The sequence below is a fragment of the Tympanuchus pallidicinctus genome, unplaced genomic scaffold (genome assembly GCF_026119805.1).
Source record: "Tympanuchus pallidicinctus isolate F22 unplaced genomic scaffold, pur_lepc_1.0 scaffold1, whole genome shotgun sequence".
NCBI classification, from domain to species: domain Eukaryota; kingdom Metazoa; phylum Chordata; class Aves; order Galliformes; family Phasianidae; genus Tympanuchus; species Tympanuchus pallidicinctus.
The window spans coordinates 712,909-731,804 of NW_026294618.1; the positions used below are offsets into that span (position 1 = coordinate 712,909).

An 18,896-nucleotide genomic window follows, 5' to 3' on the forward strand; every position below is an offset into this window, starting at 1 on the left:
TAGGGTATCTTGAGAATTCTTGTTAGATCTGGTCTCATCTAACATCTCTATTAATTACTGAGAAGTAGAATTGAATTGCATGGAAATGGAATTCACAGATAATATTAAACAAAGAGTTGTCTGTAGCAGCTGAATTTACACAGACAGAACTGGAGCAGTTATGGACCTGATCAGAAAATAAAACAAGATTCTGAAGAGTTTTAGTTACGTTCTGTCCTCACAGGGCAACCTGTGTCCCTTGAAACAGATTCCTATTAGCTGAGTTTCACAAACATTGCATTGAAGATACAGTGCTCAAGTGATGTGACCAAGGTCAAGGACAGAATTGATGTTAAAGATTTTGCATTCCCTATGGAAAGGGCACACGGTTTTACTTCTGATTCTGAGACTTCTTGGCAAGTATGGAAATTTCACTACTCAGTGTTGTCATTCATCATTCATCTTGGAGACCAAGTTCTGCAGGACAAATTTCACTCCATACTTTGAATTTTTTAAATGAAACCAGTTTTCTTCTGGATTTTTCTGCTGACTGTGGATTTTTGGTGGGCCAGCCTTCTAGCTGTTCTGCCGTGTTAAGCATTTTTCCCCAGCACTTAAAATCTTCATAAGCCTGATGTTACAAACTGACTCTGTGTTGTTCCTGTGGAACTTTGTTATTCATTAATGAGATTCTGGTTGCGCTGAGAAAAGTTCTTGTAGCAGACAGTCTTAAAACTCATCTGAACAGGATAGTTCAAAAATATCTGGATCCCTTGTGTTGCTTTTTGACCAAATTGAGCATGACTGCAGCACCAGCAGTGCCACAAGTCACATGGTGAAATAGGTTGTGGAGTCAGAGCATTCCTCCTTCACCAGTGCTCACAACTTCATGGCTACAGGGGATGGTCAAGTCTACACAGACAGTTTGGGCCACTAAGAGTGCATGATGTGAGTGCTGGGTTGTAGCACATATGAAGACCCATGGTAGGGAAACTCATCCTAAATACCAAAGTCAGGAGTTGTTTCTCCTGCTTCGAGTCCTTTCCATCATCTAAATTAAACTGGCCCCAGCGTGTAGTGAGAGAAGGAAATGATGAATCTCCAGAAGCAATGCATTTCACTTTTTTTAACCGCTACAGCAGGAAGAAATGAACTTGCTCTCAGGAGACATCATAGATGAGGGAGAATGTTTCAATTATGCTTTTACCTTTCAGCTGGTGAAAATTACATAGCTGAATTCCACTATACAATCATTTGAAATAAAAAAGTCACATCAAATTTCCATAAGTATGTGAATTTACTAAATCTGGAGAACATTTCAGCAAAGATTCATGTCAGGTGAAGTGCTTCTGGATGGTCGAGGGAGTAATCCACATCTGCACTGACTTGAGAGAAAAGTGCCCAGCATCATTTCATGGGGAAATCCAAGGTCTCTTCTCGTTCCCACTGCAGCTTTGTCTCATGCCAAATCTCTGACAAGGCTTAGGAAGATTTCTATGGAATTTATTATCAGACGGCTGCAAAAGGTCTAAAATCTGAGTAAGGAATTGTCTTCCACCAGAAGGACTCGAATTAATTGCCAGCCTCCTGCACCATATGTTGCCAGATAATGGTGGTTTATTGCATAAGTGAGACTATGATTTTGTAGAGCACTCTGAAGATAAAAGCTGAGATTCTGTTCTCTGGAAGTACTTTTCCCTCTGATTATACTTTGGCTTACTTTATTGGATTTTCCCCTAAATATTTATTTCATTACAATCCAACGGTGTCAAGATTACCACAAAATGGTGTTGAGATTACCACATCTAAAGTCCCATCATCTACAACATTTTTCTTTTAAATTACAAGGCCAAATCTTACTTTTCTTGCCAGAATACAAATCTTTTCGAACAGATTGTATTACTATAAATTGTAAAATCACTTTACACTCCAGGGATTTTTTTTTTTAACATGTATTATATTAACTTAACTTTAAAATGCCTTTGAGGTCTATGTGGGGAAAATGATTTGTTACCTTAGAATCGGAAAATCCTCAGAGTTGGAAGGGAGCTCTGATGGCCATCAGCCCAACTCCCTGCGCTGCACAGGGACACCACAGCTACATCAGGTTGCCCAGGGCCTGATCCAGCCTGGCTTTGACAGTCTCCAGGGATGGGGCTTCCACATCACTGGGCAACCTGTTCCAGTGCCTCACCACCCTCACTGAAGACAGTTTTTCCCTTATGTCTAACTTAAATCGACCCTCTTTAATTTGAAGCTATTTCCCTTGTTCTATCCCCACACCCTGCTGAAGGTTCTGTCCCCTCCTTTCCTCCCTTTGGATACCGAAAGGCCCATGTTTCTGCCCCAGCTCAGCAGGCAGCCCAGGGGCCCTAATGTTTCTGATTTGGCAGGTTTCTTTGGGGCTTCAACACTAAACTTTGACTTTCCATGTGTTGAGTCTTGTTCTGGTTGAAAAGGCACATCCAAATCAGTAACCTTGCTTGGAATGAATAGCAGCTGTGAGCGCACATGGAAGGACAAACACCCTGCCGTGAAGAGCAGCCACCTTGAGAACCATTCAGGTGTTGCAGAGCTGACACTGCCACAAAACTGTGGGCTTTGAGCACGAGAATTACAGAAATCCCAAACCAGCCGGCAGCCAGGAAGGAGTTAAAGCTTTTTGAAATTATCTTCTTTGTGTTTTATTTTAGTTCACATTTAGTTTATATAAACACAGATCAGTTTTCTAGTTCAGTTCACAAAATGCCACAGAAATCTGCTGCTCCTACACTTGGAAAGGCTCAGGAAGGAGGGGGATGGGACCCTTCACCACCCATTCATATCACAAAATACAGCAGCTAAGGAAACTCCAGCATCAACCAAAAAGACAGGCAGCTTCTCCAGATGTGCATCGGCCTAGCGCCCTGCACAGCAGGGCCTGCAGCCATGCCAGAACCTTAAGGTCACCAGAAACTGTGGTCGGCACTGAGACCTTGTGTGCATCCTCTCAGGCCTCAGCAGTGCATATGCTGCAGCAAAATGATGCAAATTGTTCAGCTTGCTACTGCTTACTTCTCAGTGCAAATATTCTCCGTGCCATCTGAGGCAGTGTGAGTGGCACCACAGAGCATGGCTGAAAAAGGTAAAGAGCTGCTGGCCCTGTAATCGTAGAATCAGAACCACAGAGCAGCTCAGGTTGGAAAAGACTTTAAAGATCACGGAGTCCAACCGCAGCCCAACCATCCCAGCCCAACTCTACCAGCCCTCCGCTAAATCATGGCCCTGAGCACCACATCCAAACGGTTTGAAACACAGCCAGGGATGGGGACTCCACCACCTCCCTGTCAGCCCATGGCAGTGCTGAGCAGCCCTTTCTGTACACAAGTGTTTCCTGGCATCCAACCTCAACCTCCCCTGGCACCACTTGAGGCCATTTCCCCTCGTCCTGTCACCAGTGAGCAGAGACCAACCCCGCTCTGCTGCACTCACTTTCAGGTACTGGCAGAGAGCAATCAGGTCTCCCCTCAGCCTCCTCTTCCCCAGCCCAAACAGCCCCAGTTCCTTCAGTCTCTCCCCATAGGCCACATTCTCCAAGCCCTTCTCCAGCCTTGTTGAAGCCTTGTAGTAATGTCAGCTAACATCCCATGAGGGATATCTGCATTGATGGGAGGCGAGGAGAAACCCAAATGGCAGATCGTGCCATGAGCTTATTTTCTTTTTTGTACAGGAATAAGAATTAAGGAAAACATATTAGAGAATCATTAGACACTACTTTCATAACCAGTGTTATGAACTGCTATGAACAAAAGATTTTATCAAGAAGGGCATTCTTTACCAGGCGATCTTGAGGAAGATTTTCAAATATAGGAGCTAGCAGCTGATACTCATACGTGGGAGTGAAGAACCTTGAACTGAATTCCAAAATACATTAGGTGGGTGGGAGTCAGCAATCTCCTATGCAGACCCAAAATCACAGCAGAAGTTATATTTTAATGCATGAATACCTGCCCGGAACGCCTTCTGCCCACTATCCCTTTCCAGATTCAGGTGCAACCTCAGGAAAAGAAAGACCCAAAGCCATCTGAAATGAGGTATTTTTTGGGTCAGTCCAGCTTCCAAATGGCCAAACTCGTTAAAAGACTGTGCTGGAGGGAAGGAGGAGTGCTTCAAGTAGAGAAATGGTTCACAATGTCAAATTTGAGAGAATATAATAAAAAAAAAGAAAGAGGTGAAACTGATGCCACAAAAAAGGGAGGAATTTTCAGGAGAGCATGATGTTCCCGAGCACAGCTTCTCTGTGCAGTGCTGCAAGTGTGGCAGCTGCTGGACGGGCTTTGGATGGGAGCAAACTGCGCCCTGCCTCAGAGCTGGGCTGAGCTGAGGGCACGCTACAGATGGCAGCGGACCTCGGAATCGTGCTGGCCTCCAGATCTTGCTGCACCACACTTAGCTCTGTGATTTCCAGCTCTTCTTTCTGCCTCGCCTTTGATAAAGCATTATCACAGACTTTCAGTACTTTGGCTGCCGGCCCCCAGAGGAACGGGGTAGAGCAGAGACCAGAGAAAATTAAAGAGATGTTTGCCAACATAAAACATAATTTAAAAAGAAAAAAAGAACTCTTTCCTGAGTCATTATTGAATCTTCAGATTGTAAGAGCTTAAGAGAATCCTGAAGATCTACTTTACTCCCCACTTCTTTTTCTCCACTGTTTATTTTTTCATATTTCCATCCAATGAAGAAATAAAACCAGGCAGCCCAAATCCTTTTGCCCCTTGTCAGCTTTTCTCCCTGTTTCTTGTCTGTGTTGGGCAAATCAATGTGGGGAGAACACCTAGGGGAGGTGCACAGCGGGATGCTCACAAAGCCTGGGGACCCACAGACCTTCCAGCACAACCCATGACCTCTTTCTGGGTTTCCTTTTGGGACAATTATTGCCCCAAGTAATAGTTCTGCTTGGTTGTAAGAGTGCATGGCAAAGTTGTACGGTTTTGTTCCTTTCTGCTTTTGTTGATAGATAAGGAAGGGAGGAAAGGAGGTATTATTGATTTTCAGTGTTTTCTGCTGTCTTTTTGCTTTTTTACTTGAGGAATTGGTTTCTTGTTTGGACTCCAACTCTATGGACTTCAGGAAAGCTTTAAGATCTAGCCAACATCAGTAGCAGAAAGCATTCTGGTGGAATATTGTCCTGTTTATATCCACGTGGATTTTGAAATCACAAAATTCTCTTGGCTGTCACTGGGGACAGGACGGCTTTAATTCATTAATCTTAATTACACTTAGTTGCCAATTGCATTCAAATCCCTGCATTTGGGAGAAAGACCTCTTTGTTAACAGCTCTGCTCTTTCTCCCCTTCCTATATTTCGCTTCACACTTCTATTAAAGTGCAGGAGGAGATCCACAATATCCATTGGGCCCTCAAGGACATCTTCCAGCCGTATTATAGAAGACTCAATCTTGGTGTATCATGCCTTAATCATGACTATTGGACTAGATGGACCACTGGCCTGCACCAAAAAAAAAAAGCATTTCTTACCTTCTTACACAATTTGCCATTTTCTTGCTTTTGTTAGAATATTTTTGGTATTGACTTTAAGCTGCAGATGAAATCAGAATTTATATGAAGTGTTCTTCTATATAAAATATTCATGCTCTAGATTCCTGGAGTTTGCCAAATGTGGAAGATGGAAAATGTGTTCTTCCTAGACATGCCTGCATATGTGTGATAAGTTAGTGGTACATATCCAAACACTTGTTTTGCACATTTCCCTCAGGCCAGTGCTCCCTCCCTCATGATTCATTCCTACATTTCTCTTGACATAAAGAAAATCCTTTGGAATGAGCAGTAGCTATGTGCAAGAAAAGGGGAGAAGGCTCAGTTCTTAAAGTGAGATCTGGCTAGCCAAATTCTTCATGGCTGAGCACCTGACAGAGGCTTAGAAATGGTCCCAGTTTGTACAACTGGAGGGCTGCAACTGTGCCATAAAATGCAGAAATCCTAAAGCTACGTGGCACCTCATTGCAGAATACTATCATATAGCAAAGTTTGAATAGATGAAAAATATGACTACTGTTCTGTTTGGTGGCATGAAGAAGCCACCTTCTTCACCTTCCAAGGTGGAAGGACTTCTACCCTTGGATAGAAGTTTTGAAGGAAATTCCTGTATCTTCTCCAGGCCAAAAGGGGGACCCCTAGAACTGGAAAGGCTCCTAGGCTGAAACCTCCCCACACAGCTCCACACACAAAGCCATCCCTTGGACACAAATGCATTTGTGGATGGGCTGAGGAAACTGCTGGTCTGAGGTGGTTCTTTTTTCAGTCATCCTTCATCACGGTGGATTAAGCAGCCAGGGTGCTGGAGTGCAGCCCGACATTTTGCTTTTTTAGCAGAGAAGCTGCACTGATAGGTAGAGGCTGTTAAATGCAGAGTGCTGAGCCTGGGCTGACTGCTTTCAGTGCTTGCTGAAGTGAAGAGGACAGAGCACAAACTCGAAGGACAATAGACCAGTGTGGAGGGATCTGTGGCTCTGCACCTGCTGGAGACAAGAGGATAGCAGCACTTTAAGATTGACCTGCTCACTTTACACATCCATGCCCAGGCATGATCTGAGAGGTCTTTCTAACACAAAGCCCCTGGGGAAGGCAAACTCATGTCACCGACAGCAAGTTGTTCTGACCCAGCCCCCACCAGTCTTTTCCTAAGGAGCGAACCTCTGCACACCCAAAGCCAGCATCCAACTCACAACCCTTCATCCATCCCACAGGGCTGGGGTGCAGCATCTCCTCCTGCTGCCTGTGCCTGGTGGAGGGGAGAACTGAAAGGCAGATAGGTCAGCCATGCCCCAAAACTATTTCCCAGTGTCTGCAGTCCTCTTTGCTCTGCCAGTAATGCCTGTGTTCCAGTAATACCCTTCCCAGTGTGGGGTGGCATGTAGTCACAGCCAGCATGGATACTGTTGTAAGGACCCCGTTGTGTGCTTAGCACAGGTTAAATCAACCAGGGACAAAGCTAAACCAGAACTGAGCTGGGCACTAGTTCCAAGAGGAACTGAGTGGGATCTAACATGGAACAAGTAGGAGTTTAACCTTGAGAGTAAAGGAGTATTGAATCTCCTGCACATAAAAGATGAAATCTCTAATAGCAATCACGTTTTGCCATTACACCCGTATGAATTCATCCATAATCTGATTTACTTGAAAGGATCTGGGTTAGGATTCTCATTCTCTGTTATTAATCCTAGGATACATCAATCTCTTGAAATACTTTTCTCCTGTTCTTGTCTCTTTCCAAATGATGACTGAAAGCTAGAAAACCCAAAGCAGTAAAAGAAAGGAGCACAAGCCCAGACCCATCAGAGAGAGGTGCAGGATTCCTGGTGGTCATTTGGATACATGTCATGCTCCTAAAACCACGGCAGGGATGGCAGTACAGATCAGTTAAGGTGCTTTGTCCACAGCTGGCTTCTTAGCTTGTAGCTCTACAGGAAATGGAGAGAGACCTGCAGAGGGAAAGTTTGTTTTCAACTCAAACCTTGGAATGGCGCGGGTACTCCTCTGTATGTGCCAGCCTCGTCCCCATGCTTACAGAATTAATCTGGTTGACTAACTAATGAGCTGAATGTCACAGTTTCTGAATGATTGTAAATACTGTCATAGAGACCTGCAGGATTGTTTCCTGGATATCTTCTCATCATCATTCCACTACATTTTGTTTTTGCTGAGCCAACCTGGCCATCGCTGCACTCCTGCCCCCACTCAGCTGGGGTGTGGAAGTTCCTCCCATCTGCTGCCTTTGGGGATGGCTGGTTCTGAACACTGTGTCTGCAGTTGTTTGGAAGAGCAGCACTCAGAGACAAGCACAGCAGCAGTCACGTTGTTGTGCAACAGCACTGACACAGCTCACAGCAGGAAAATGGTTACACTGGAATGCTCCAGGAATTGGTGGCAATCGGTGGCTTTACAACTGAGATCAGCTCATACAAGGTCTGCACAGATGACCATAATAGGGGCAGAGACAGAGATATCCATTTGGTGAAGGCAAAAATACTGCCTCCAAGGCTTTACAGTAAGTTTAGAGAAGCAACCCAATATCTTAAATCGTATTTCAAAGGACAGATTATGTGTTTTTCTTTATGTTGTTGGTGTTCTATTGTTTGTTTTTGTTCTACTTGGAAAACCTTAGTTGAACTACAGTAACCAACGTCATCCTTACCTGAGTGGGTTCTGGCATAATACTTCCTATGGTGGAGTAGGAATGTCCCTATCATGGCAAGCAACTGCTGCACTGATCTCATTAGGAAGTTTATCACACAGTATGCTTCAGCAGATGACTCTGGCTGCCTTCTGTAGAGTATTTTTTAGATTTCGAGGTCAAACAGAGTTTAACTTGCATGGTCTATTCTAGCATTACTCTGAATCACAGTCACAGATTTATTTACGTTGGAGTCAGCATAACACTCTCAAGTCCACCAACAAATTGTGTCCTTAAGAATCATGTCTGCTATAAAGCAGCTTGGTAATTATCTATCACTCCATCTGATTAGAGGTACCAGTTAAAGCAGAAACAAATAAGTACAGTGAGGCCCTGGCTGCCCAAGGCACTGTGAAGGTGCTGAGAATGGGAGTGACCCAGCAGCAGGGCGCGAGGACTGCTCACCTCCTCACTGGGAATCTGGAACAAATGTTGAATCTTTTTCCAGGCCTGGCTCCACTAAGCAGGGTGGTGAGAGGAAATGACACTGTTTTCACCACTTAAAAATACCTGATATCTCCCATTTTTCCCTGGAAGAGAGAAGCTGGTGGAGGTCAGTGTCCTTCAGGCAGATGTTTTGCGCAGGATGGGCACAACAGTGGGCAGAGATCATGTAGGATCAGGTATGGGAGTCTGGGAAAAGGGTCGCATTGCAATTTAGTAGGAAGGGACCATAGCTGGTGCCCTCTAGGCTGAATTTACAAGAGGTCTGTGCGTGTGTTAACACTCATAAAAGATACCTCGCTCAGTAGTAGCAGCTGTTTTCAACCTGTAAAATCCTATCAAATAGCTTCAGGCTATCCAGAAAGATAGAAGGGAGTGAGCAAAGCCATTAGCTTCCACTGAAGCAAAGACCACTGCTTGGCCCTGTTGAAGGGCCAAATATTGCATGTCTTAGCAAGTCAGTTAAATTTTATACCATTTTTAAACACGCTCAGATCTGAAAAGAATTGTCTGCCATCACCATGGTCTTTTTTACCTTCTGGAAGAAGAGAGACATTAGACATAAAAATATGTAAATAAATAAAATGAAAGAAAATGAAGACACACGGGGAACCTGAAATTCAGGCTCCAGTCGTGCTATGACCTTGCTGAAGACAGCTATGTTGTTTTGCAGCTGATCTGGAAGTACAAGGATGTAAAATGTTCTACAGCCAATAAGCATCATTAGTGCTCTATTTGTGGTGTCTGCTTTCCTGTGTGTCTGCCCTTGGGGCTCCTGGAAAGGTTATGGTGCCCGTCCTGGGTCATCATTTTCCTGTACTTCAGTCCCTATCTGCAAAATAGAACGAGTGACAGTATATTTCACACCTTTATTTCTTGCTGAGCTTGTCACCATTGATGTGTCAGAGCTGTCCAAACCTTTGTTTCTCTAGGAGCTTTAGAGAAAGCCAGCATGTGAGCTGTGTTAGAAAAGGGTCTGTTCTCCAAGTGCCACGGTGGCAGACACGTGTCTACATGCTATAAAAGTATCAAAGGCAGAACACTCACGTAGGACACCTTCGGAGGGAAGGAGATGGGCAAAATGACCTCAAAGCAACTCAGCATCTGTGATTTCCTCAGCTCCCTCTGAAACTCTCTATTTTGCTGCCACAGGAGCCAGGTGCCCTACTGCACATCAGTGTAACAAATAGCTGTTAGCTTCTGCCTCGTGGGAGATACAGCAGAATGTGATTTATTGGTGCCTGCTCTGATGCCTCTTTCGAAGCGCTGCCGTCACTGGGTGCTCTTTGCACAGAGGAAGGCAGATGGTCAGCACTAAGTTTCCCATAACCTTGTGGTGCGTGCTGCATAGCCAATCAATGAGATCTGACTTGCAGCCCGTTGTCTGAGGTGGGAACTGTGCTGCTGAGGTATCCTGCAGTGGCTGAAATCATCTGAATGTCGACGCTGCATATATGCTGAGGAAATATGGCATTTCTTCCTAAAATTTCTAAGCTATGCCAAAGGGGATTTTCAGCTGTGGAGCTGCATCTGATGTTAGCAGGGACTGCATTGCTCAAGCCTGAACTGCCAGCTCGGAAAGAAACCCTTTGTGAGTGAGAGTGTTGGTGTGACTCTCCTTAGGAAAAAAGAAAGAAGTAGGAATAATGAATTAAAATAGGTTTCTAGTACGATGAAGGCAGAGAGGAGGATTTTTTGGTCCTGAAGAGCACCAGCTGCCCCTCCAACCAGCAGCTTCTGCCTAGATGATGATTTTAATGAGGCTTCAGGTGATTTGAGAAGCTGGCATCAGACTGCAAATCACCTTGTCTGTTGGCTGGTGCCAGAATACCTCGCCAGAAGCCATTATTTCAATAGGAAATAACAACTGGGAATAGGAAAAAAATGGACTTCTGAAAAGCACTTTGTCGTGTTCCCTGGGCACATGCTGGAAGCAGCATAAGCTCCTGCCTTCAAGCAGGCGTAGTCAGGAAATTCAGGGGGAGAACTGCCTGCTTGTGTACCAGAGACAAGACGAGGTGGGTTTGTTGTGCATTTTGAGCAGTGTCTCTCAGTTTCTGATATTTATGGGCTCTGTGAGCAGATGTACCACAACTGAGTTTCATGAAACCTGGTACCGTGCTTCTCTGCTTCTTCCTTGGGATGGAAAACGCAGCATTGAGAGGAAGCTGTCTCTAGAAATGGTTAATGTAGGGCTTGGTCGATGTTTGACACCTTCCCCAGGCGCTTCTGGGGTTGCAGGTGGTTCCTTCCATGTGTGTGTAGGGTGGAGCATTTCCCAAGCTGAAGCTCATTCCCATTTTTTGCAGAGTATTGTCTCACATGACCTCACTGCTGCATAATGTTTGGCATATTTTGAGAATTTTAGACATATTTGCATTAAGCACAAAAGTAAACTGAGAACTTTTAATCCAATTAGGAGGGGGAAAAACCATGAAATGTTGTTATTTGGTGCGCAGCAGGCATTTAATCCCTGGCTTTTGGGTTATTTTGCTCAAAAAGACTACTTGTGTTAGGACATTTTTATCCAATCTACTGGGTTCTCTTCCTCAGTTTGCAATGAGGTTTGATAGTTTAAATCCACATGAGTTTCCCCTGATTGAAAGGGGCAGATCACAGTTATTCTACAGAACTAGAATAACCAGTGGCTAACAAATCTTATTGTTTCAAAGTCAAACCAAACCAAAACAACAACAACAACAAAAAAACCTTACCAAAACAAAAAACAAAAAAAACAAGCAAACAAAGAGACAGAAAAAAAAATTAAATGGGATCAGACAAGTCAACAAAAGAATGGTCTGATCTGGCAAATAGATGGGGGCTGATTCTGTGTACACCACACGTGTCCTTCATTGATTGTCATGGAGTCTTTATGTCCTAGCATGCACTGAAATAAGTAAGACCAGATATGTTTTATATTCTTGAAAGATGTATGTATATAATTATAGCTAAATCAAGGATTAAGGTACTTTCTACTTCTGTATCTCCAATAGAAATCCGTGAAATCTCAAACAAGCAGTTCAAAGTCTGATTTTAATGATGTTGTTCTAGAGACAGAGTAACCATCAAACTTTGTGGATCCACCTACATTTTCATCTGTACTGAGGACCTCCGGCCTCATTTTCTGTACATTTCCAACTTGTTGAGGCAGTTTTCTGAGTGTCAGGAAATAGCGAGTCTTCCAGAAACTGATCCTTACAGCAAACTTCTGTTGTTTTCTGTCACAGTTAAAATGTGGAAAAATGATTTTCTCCCTTGGGGTGAGGAGCTTGCATGCAACATTTTGGTCCCCGAGCGTCTGGGACTGCAGTGGATATCTGGGCAGTCCCTGAACTGCAGCACAGAATTGCAAGTGAGAATGTAATGAGTGAGAAACAAAGAGAGAGATGTGGCAGGCACAGGGACGTGACCAAAAGCCCACTGAAGTGAAAGGCATGGCTCCTATTGAATGCAGTGGCCTTTGTGTCAAGCTCTCAGCCTGTCTGTGACAGAAAGGCAGAGCCAATCAGTATCGCTGTGATACCTCTTGCGCAGGATAACCACATGCTCATCTTTTTACTTTCCCTCCCAGGATGGAAGGAGCAGTTTTATTGGCCACCAGCTTGGAGGGGTCATGGAAGTGCCCAACAGCAAGGACCAGAGAGTCAAATCAGCCAGAGCCATCCAAATCACTTACTACCTCCAAACGTATGGCTCTGTCACCCAGGACCTCATTGGGGAGAAGTGGGAGAGTGAATTCTGTAAACTGATGCACAAGATGCAGCTGGATCACCAAGATCTGCAGCTCTACTCGCTGGCGTCCTTCAGCCTCTGGAAGGACTTCCACCAGACCAGTCTCTTGGCCAGGGGCAAGATTTTGGTGAGCCTGATGCTGATCCTCCTGACTGCTACCCTCTCGAGCTCCATGAAGGACTGCCTGCGTAGCAAACCTTTCCTGGGACTCTTGGGAGTACTCACTATCTGTATTTCCAGTGTCACTGCGGCAGGGATATTTTTCATTACTGATGGAAAATATAATTCTACTCTGTTGGGAATCCCTTTCTTCGCTATGGGTAATTATTTATCTTCATAATAATAGGATTAACAGAGCTTAATGACAGGATTGTAAATTACATCCTGGGTTATAAAGTGCAGATTTTACCTTGAGTGAAACTCTAAGTCGTTTTCATCTTGTTAAATTGATCTGTGCCTTGCCAAAAAAAAAAAGGGGGGGAGGGGGGAGGGAAATAGAATGAAGCAGTAGCAACAATAAGGAGCGAATGACGTTGCTGGAATCTTGGCCAATATGAGAGAGGGGCAGTTTTATTGATCTCGGTTACGAAACAAAGGAGAAATTGTTATTGAAAACTGGTCAGCTCAGCACAGCAAGCGGATGCGTGTTGACCTGACTTTGATGGGAGGCTGGCCAAAAGGGTCGGTTAAAATGGGAGGACAAGGAGGAGGAAAGATTTCAGCATCCTTCCCAAGGAAGGTTTCTCTTCCAGCTCTGTCTGAGGGGCAGAGGGGAATGGGCTGGTGTGTGAATAAGATTGATGGACTTTATTGCGGAGAGAAGATGAAAGCTGTGGTGTTTGCCAGGCTGTGAGCAAAGCTGTCAGTATCTGTAGTGCATAATCCCTCCATTTGTAAAGTTTGAGATCAGTTGCAGAGATTGCCTCTGTGCTGCACCCGGGCAGGGGAAGGTGCAGTCAAAGAACAGATGTAGAAAGCAGTTCTTTTAGCAGGAGAATTGTTCTCATTACTCCCATTCTCATTTCTGTTCCAGCACATTGAGCGCATCTGTGTGGTTAATGAGTTTGCAAGGAAGGGACGCTGGCAAGCAGAGCAGCGTGTAGCAGATGGCTCACTGAGGCAGCAGTGCTCAGTGCAATCACAGCCATGTGTGCAAGGGGTGCTCCACACTGCGAGGCTGAAGCTCCCTTATGGCTCTGTGCTGAGTCCCAGCAGAGATAGCAATAACTCTGAGCTTCCTGCTGGCTTTTGGGTGTTAGAGAATCTTATCTGTGGGAATTAACTCTGCTTCTTTTCAGTTCATTTTGAAAGTCAGTTCATAGCACCCAAGAACAGCCCTCTGCTGCACTGAGAGGTAACTAAGCATGCAAAGATGGAGTCAAGGTTTGGAGCGTCCTATATTTTTCTTAAAATGCTCACTATTTAAAAAACCTACTCTTGCCTCTTTCTCTAAAGAAAAGCCCTGCAGGTATGTGCATCCCTCACCTTCTGCCGCTTCCTTCATTTAACGCATCCCTGTCCCCACCAGCAGCACAGGCTGCTGCCTTCTGTGCTGCACCCAACGTTGATGCAGCCGGCTAAGGCAGGAGGGAGCAGAAGGCAGTGGATGACCAGTAGCCCAGCTGCAAAAGGGAAGAACAAGGCAAATTTTGGTGGTTTGCTGAGATGGTGTGACTTGAATGCAACTTGGGGTTTGGGGGAAAATGGAGTTTTTGGAGTATCAATTGATATGGATCATGTTTACTGTCTTCAAGACTGGAGAAGGGGCCTGACTCTGCTCTGTCTGTTCCCAATTTCTGACCTGAGTGAAGTTAGAAACAAGAGATTAATGTGCCAGGAAAGGGAAAATGTGGACGGTGGCAAAGGGAAGACTCGTGCTCATTATCAGAACACGGCAAGCTTTTTGTTGGTGTCAGGAGTTGTGTGTCAGTTGGTGCTGCCTTGCTCGTGCTGCAAATAGAACTGAAGGCCAAAAAAGAATTGTGAGGTAATGAAAAGCACCTTCCTTCAGGTATTTAATCTTCTGCTGGTGGCTCTTCAGATGGCTGTGGTGATCAGGACACATAATCTGGGGATCTTTGCCCCCAGGTTGTCACTCCTGTGTAGCACCAAGCAGAGCCTGCAGGCAAAGCTCTTGACCTCGCAGGATGCCAGAACCATGGAATGGTTAAGGTTGGAAGGCACCATTTGGGATCATCCAGTCCAAGTCCTGTGCTTCAAGCTGGGTCACCTGGAGCACACTGCCCAGGATCACATGCCCAGCACAACAGGAAACAACCCAGCCCCATCCTACTGACATACCTCAAAAGCATCAGCACCCCTACACCCAAGTGCACTGGCTGGAATAGCAGCAGCATTATGCTTAATTCGTGCATGCACTGCAACCATGGGATTAGGCAAGGACCAGAGCTTATGAAAGCAGAGTGGCTTGGTTCCCCATTTAGGTGGAAATTTAGGAGCTCTCTGTCTAAAGAAAAAAAATGTTTACAACTTTCTGTTGTGTTTTGTGCTGTCACTCTTGTCAAAACCACTGCCAAGAGCAAAAGAAAAACAAGTCTCTTGAAATGAATTATTTGCAAGAATTGCTTCTATAGCATTATATTGAACAAACTTCAAGTTGAAAAAGAATACACTTAAGAAACTTTCAACAGAAATTTCATTCTGAAAGCCAGACTGAATTGGAAATGTATTAGGAAGCAGCTGCTTACCAAATGCTGTTAGAAAATATTAGGGAAGAGTTTGATCAACTAAAATATGGAATGTACTGCTTATCAAAGTCCTACAGCATTACATCCTGCAAAGATACATGTGCCTTTGGTCCCGTGAATCAATGCCAGGTAGTGACATCTTGCACAGGCCATGGTGTGCCCAAGGCCTCACAGAAATTGGTTCCCTATGAGACAGAGTTTTCTACTAACCTGCTTTACTGTGAAGTGATCTGATAGCTTAGAGAAGATCCATTGAAGACTCCAGAGCTATAAATTCTACAAAACAATACATAACTATAGTCCATGTTGTACCAGAGTCCAATGCTGATAGAACCATAGAATTAAAAGAATACATCAAATAATTAATCTGTGAATCTAGATGAAAAAGTTTGTAAACTTTCCCAGACTTACGAATGTCAGATTTACAAGTCAGGCTTTCAAAGCCAAGCTACTTATGATACTGATAATGATAATAATAACAACCTGGAATACAGCCACTAAGCAGCTGGCAGTGCAAACCAGAATACACACATACCTGAGTGCTGGCAGCTTTAGAAAGACTCAATCTGACATTTGTAGAATGTTCAATTGAAGTTTTTATTTTTTTCCTTTAAAATGTTTTTGACATTCACCCTTAAGGGACAAATTATAATGGAAATTCTGTGTTGTTCATCTACACTTGTTCTTCTAAAGCAGAGCAAGATGCTGCCATCTGGATGGCAGGAATAGAACCATAGGATCATGTGGGTTGGAAAGACCTTCAATACCAACAAATGCAACCATTAACCTGACCTACAAGTCCCACCATTAAATGGCATCCCTTACTGCCACTTCCACACATCTCCTAACTGCCTCCAGGGATGGTAACTCCAATAGATCCCCAGGAAGCTCTTCCTTCTTCTTGACCATTCACTTTACAAAGAAATTCTTAACACCCAATCTAAACCTCCCACTGTGGAACTGGGGACTCCTTCCTCATGCCATTAACTACCCATTGAGGTTTTACTTGTGAGGTATCTCAGACTTAACTCAGAGATACTGGGATAGAAGCTGAGATTGGCTTTACTTTGTTCTTCCTGGTGAGAAACTTAAGCCTTAAATAAGACACGAGGACAGTGTTAGGGAGCTCTACTGGCTCTGAGTCCTCCTTCCTGATACCATTTCCTCAGATGCCTCAGGAAAACCAGCCTGTCCAGCACAGTGCCTACACTGCTGGTTGAGTCACGGCTCTTTGGAGAGACCTGAGAAATGCACCAGGCGAGGCGCTCACGTTGCCTTTTGTGTTCAGATGCACAATACAATTTCACAGGGTTGTTATGTGCATGAAATAATTATGGTTCCCCTTGTCTAATCATCACTAATTAATATAACCAGAAGGTTAACTACATAATTGAGATATTGCGCCCATGATTTTCTTTTAAATGCACAGAAACCCACACTGATACCATCATGGAGATAATGATTAAACTCAGCTGAGGATCTCACTGTATGTTTTTAAATGCAGGTATATTATTTCATTTTACACATAGTTATGTTTGGCCACTCAGTTAAGTGCCTCACCATATATCTTAGTGGAAATCTTACCTTAAAAAAATGTAGCTATGATGCAATAGAGTGTAAATGCATTTTTTTCTTTAAAAAGTTAATACATTTCTTGGCTGAATTCATGGTGATTGAATATAAGAAATATCTCCTGCCCTTTGTAATCCAGACTGTGAAGGCTTTAAGATCTTCACAGGAAGAGTTTTTCATTGAATCTGTAGAAGGCATTAAGCTGAACAACCTTACAACACCTTGTAACACTGTTTCTACAACTAATAGCAATGACTGTACTGCTAATACACTGGCAGGGTAGTAAAGAGGAACAAACTCTACAGAAAGCAGTAGATCACCTGTCTCCAGCCATAACATTATTCCCAATGTGAGAACTCAAAATGAGAAACATAGATTGTAGCTATGATGCAGACTTCATAGAATGATAGAATAGGTAGGAAAAGACCTTAAAGATCATCAAGTCCCAACACAACCCAACCATCCTACCCTAACTCTCACCACCCTCTGCTAAATCGTGGCCCTGAGCAAATATTCTCTGCTATAATTCCCAGGGATTCCCTTCCCTGACTGAGAAACTCACATGGAAGGAGGGAACAAGGCAGCAGCAGGCAGGACTCCAGGCAGTCACCAATATTTCAGGCAGGAGTCATCCAGCCTCTTTCAGAGAATGACTATAGCAGTTGTTACAGTCAGGGCTGATGATCTCCTTTGAGTAAATGTGAGATGGGATGGTATAACCCTTAGGGGTAATTCATGGGGAACGACAGCAAAAGTGGGTGTAGCACAAATGAGGAAAGTGCTTTTTGAGATGTGATGGGACAAGTGTGAGGGCCAAAGTACATGTTATCTCTATGGAAGGAGCACAGCATTTCTAACCCTTGCTTTAATCATTGGATTTTCTGATTACAGCTGCAACTTAGAAATAATATTTCAGGAGGGAATCTGGTTTTGTCTTTTGATTCAGCAGTAAAACAAACTGCATGTGAATTCCATGTCATCGTCTGATCATCTCCTGCCTGTGTAAGGAGCAGGATAATGACTCCTTACAGCAGAGAGCACTGTAGTTTAATCTCACCACTCCACGTCTTATAAACCAGCAAATTTTGTCTTACAGAAGTGCATGTCCCCACCCACTTAGCAAATCAATCAAGGATTTCAAATACCTTGTCCTTAATTAGAAAATGTCCATTCTTGATTCCTAAAGTTGGAAATGAGAGGAAGAACCACAGCATGGGAAAGCAGAAAGAAAAAAAAGAGGAGGATAAAACAAAGTTTTAAATCACCTTTTTGGATGTCCCATACGTTCCTCCCTTAACTGAAGTGACACATTCTCAATTTCTTTCCTAGTCAGTGGAGAGAAATTGGTGATTCCAAAGTTATTTGGTTTATCCTTTAGGAGATATTTGGGGTGAGCTGAGTTATTTTTTTGAGTGATCCATTTATAAAAGCCAGATTGAATGCTTATACTTCAACCCCTCATGTTACTTACATGGGAAGATAATTATTGGACAAGGGAGAATGGTTTTACACCAAAAGGTGAGATTTATGTCAGATATTCAGAGGAAATCCTTCACTCAGAGGGCAGTGAGGCGCTGGCACTGCCCAGAGCTGTGGTGTCCATCCCTGGGGCCATGGATGGGCCCTCGGGCAGCCTGACTGGCTGGGGGCACCCAGCCCATGGCAGGGGGAGGGTAATGGGGGTTGTCAGAACCCCTCCAACCTGAGCCATTCCATCATTTTATGATTCTGTGATTGTATAAGATACAAGCTGTGTGTATATTATCACATACAGACACATAGCATGCATGTATCAATGGACTTCAGTTCATTACAGATGGCAGACTCTCTTTTTTTTTATAGAAACTTAGGGAAGAGTCTCTTTTCCTCTTATCAATTCAAAAACTCATCACCCCTTAGGAGAATTGCCCCAGTCCAGCAGGTCTGCTGGTCAGATCCTCTGAGGCTGAGCTCAAGTTAAAACATTTGACCTTGGACATGGCCCAACCATAGTGCATTGCTACTGGATCCTTTGTATGGGTTTCTTCCTTGAGAACAGACAGCTCAACTCTTCTTCCTATTGATGCCAGTGTGAACTGCACTAACCCGACTTGTCTAAGATGCAGACTCCAAACGCTCTTGTCTCTCTCTTTAAAAAAAAAATATCTTTTATCAAAACAACATCCACAGCTCTCTGTCCACAGCTGACAGCCTGGTAACAATCTACCAAAATGGAATTGCTTCCAATTT

General features: G+C 43.9%; 1 protein-coding gene across 1 annotated transcript in view; it reads left to right on the top strand.

Moving 5' to 3' along the window:
• The window catches only part of PTCHD4 (patched domain containing 4), a 92,665-nt gene that overhangs the window by 11,009 nt on the left and 62,760 nt on the right, over positions 1-18,896 (top strand). Inside the window, exon 2 of the mRNA XM_052691422.1 lies at positions 12,227-12,707. Coding sequence (XP_052547382.1) covers positions 12,227-12,707 — 481 coding nt within the window. The remainder of the gene's footprint in view (positions 1-12,226; positions 12,708-18,896) is intronic.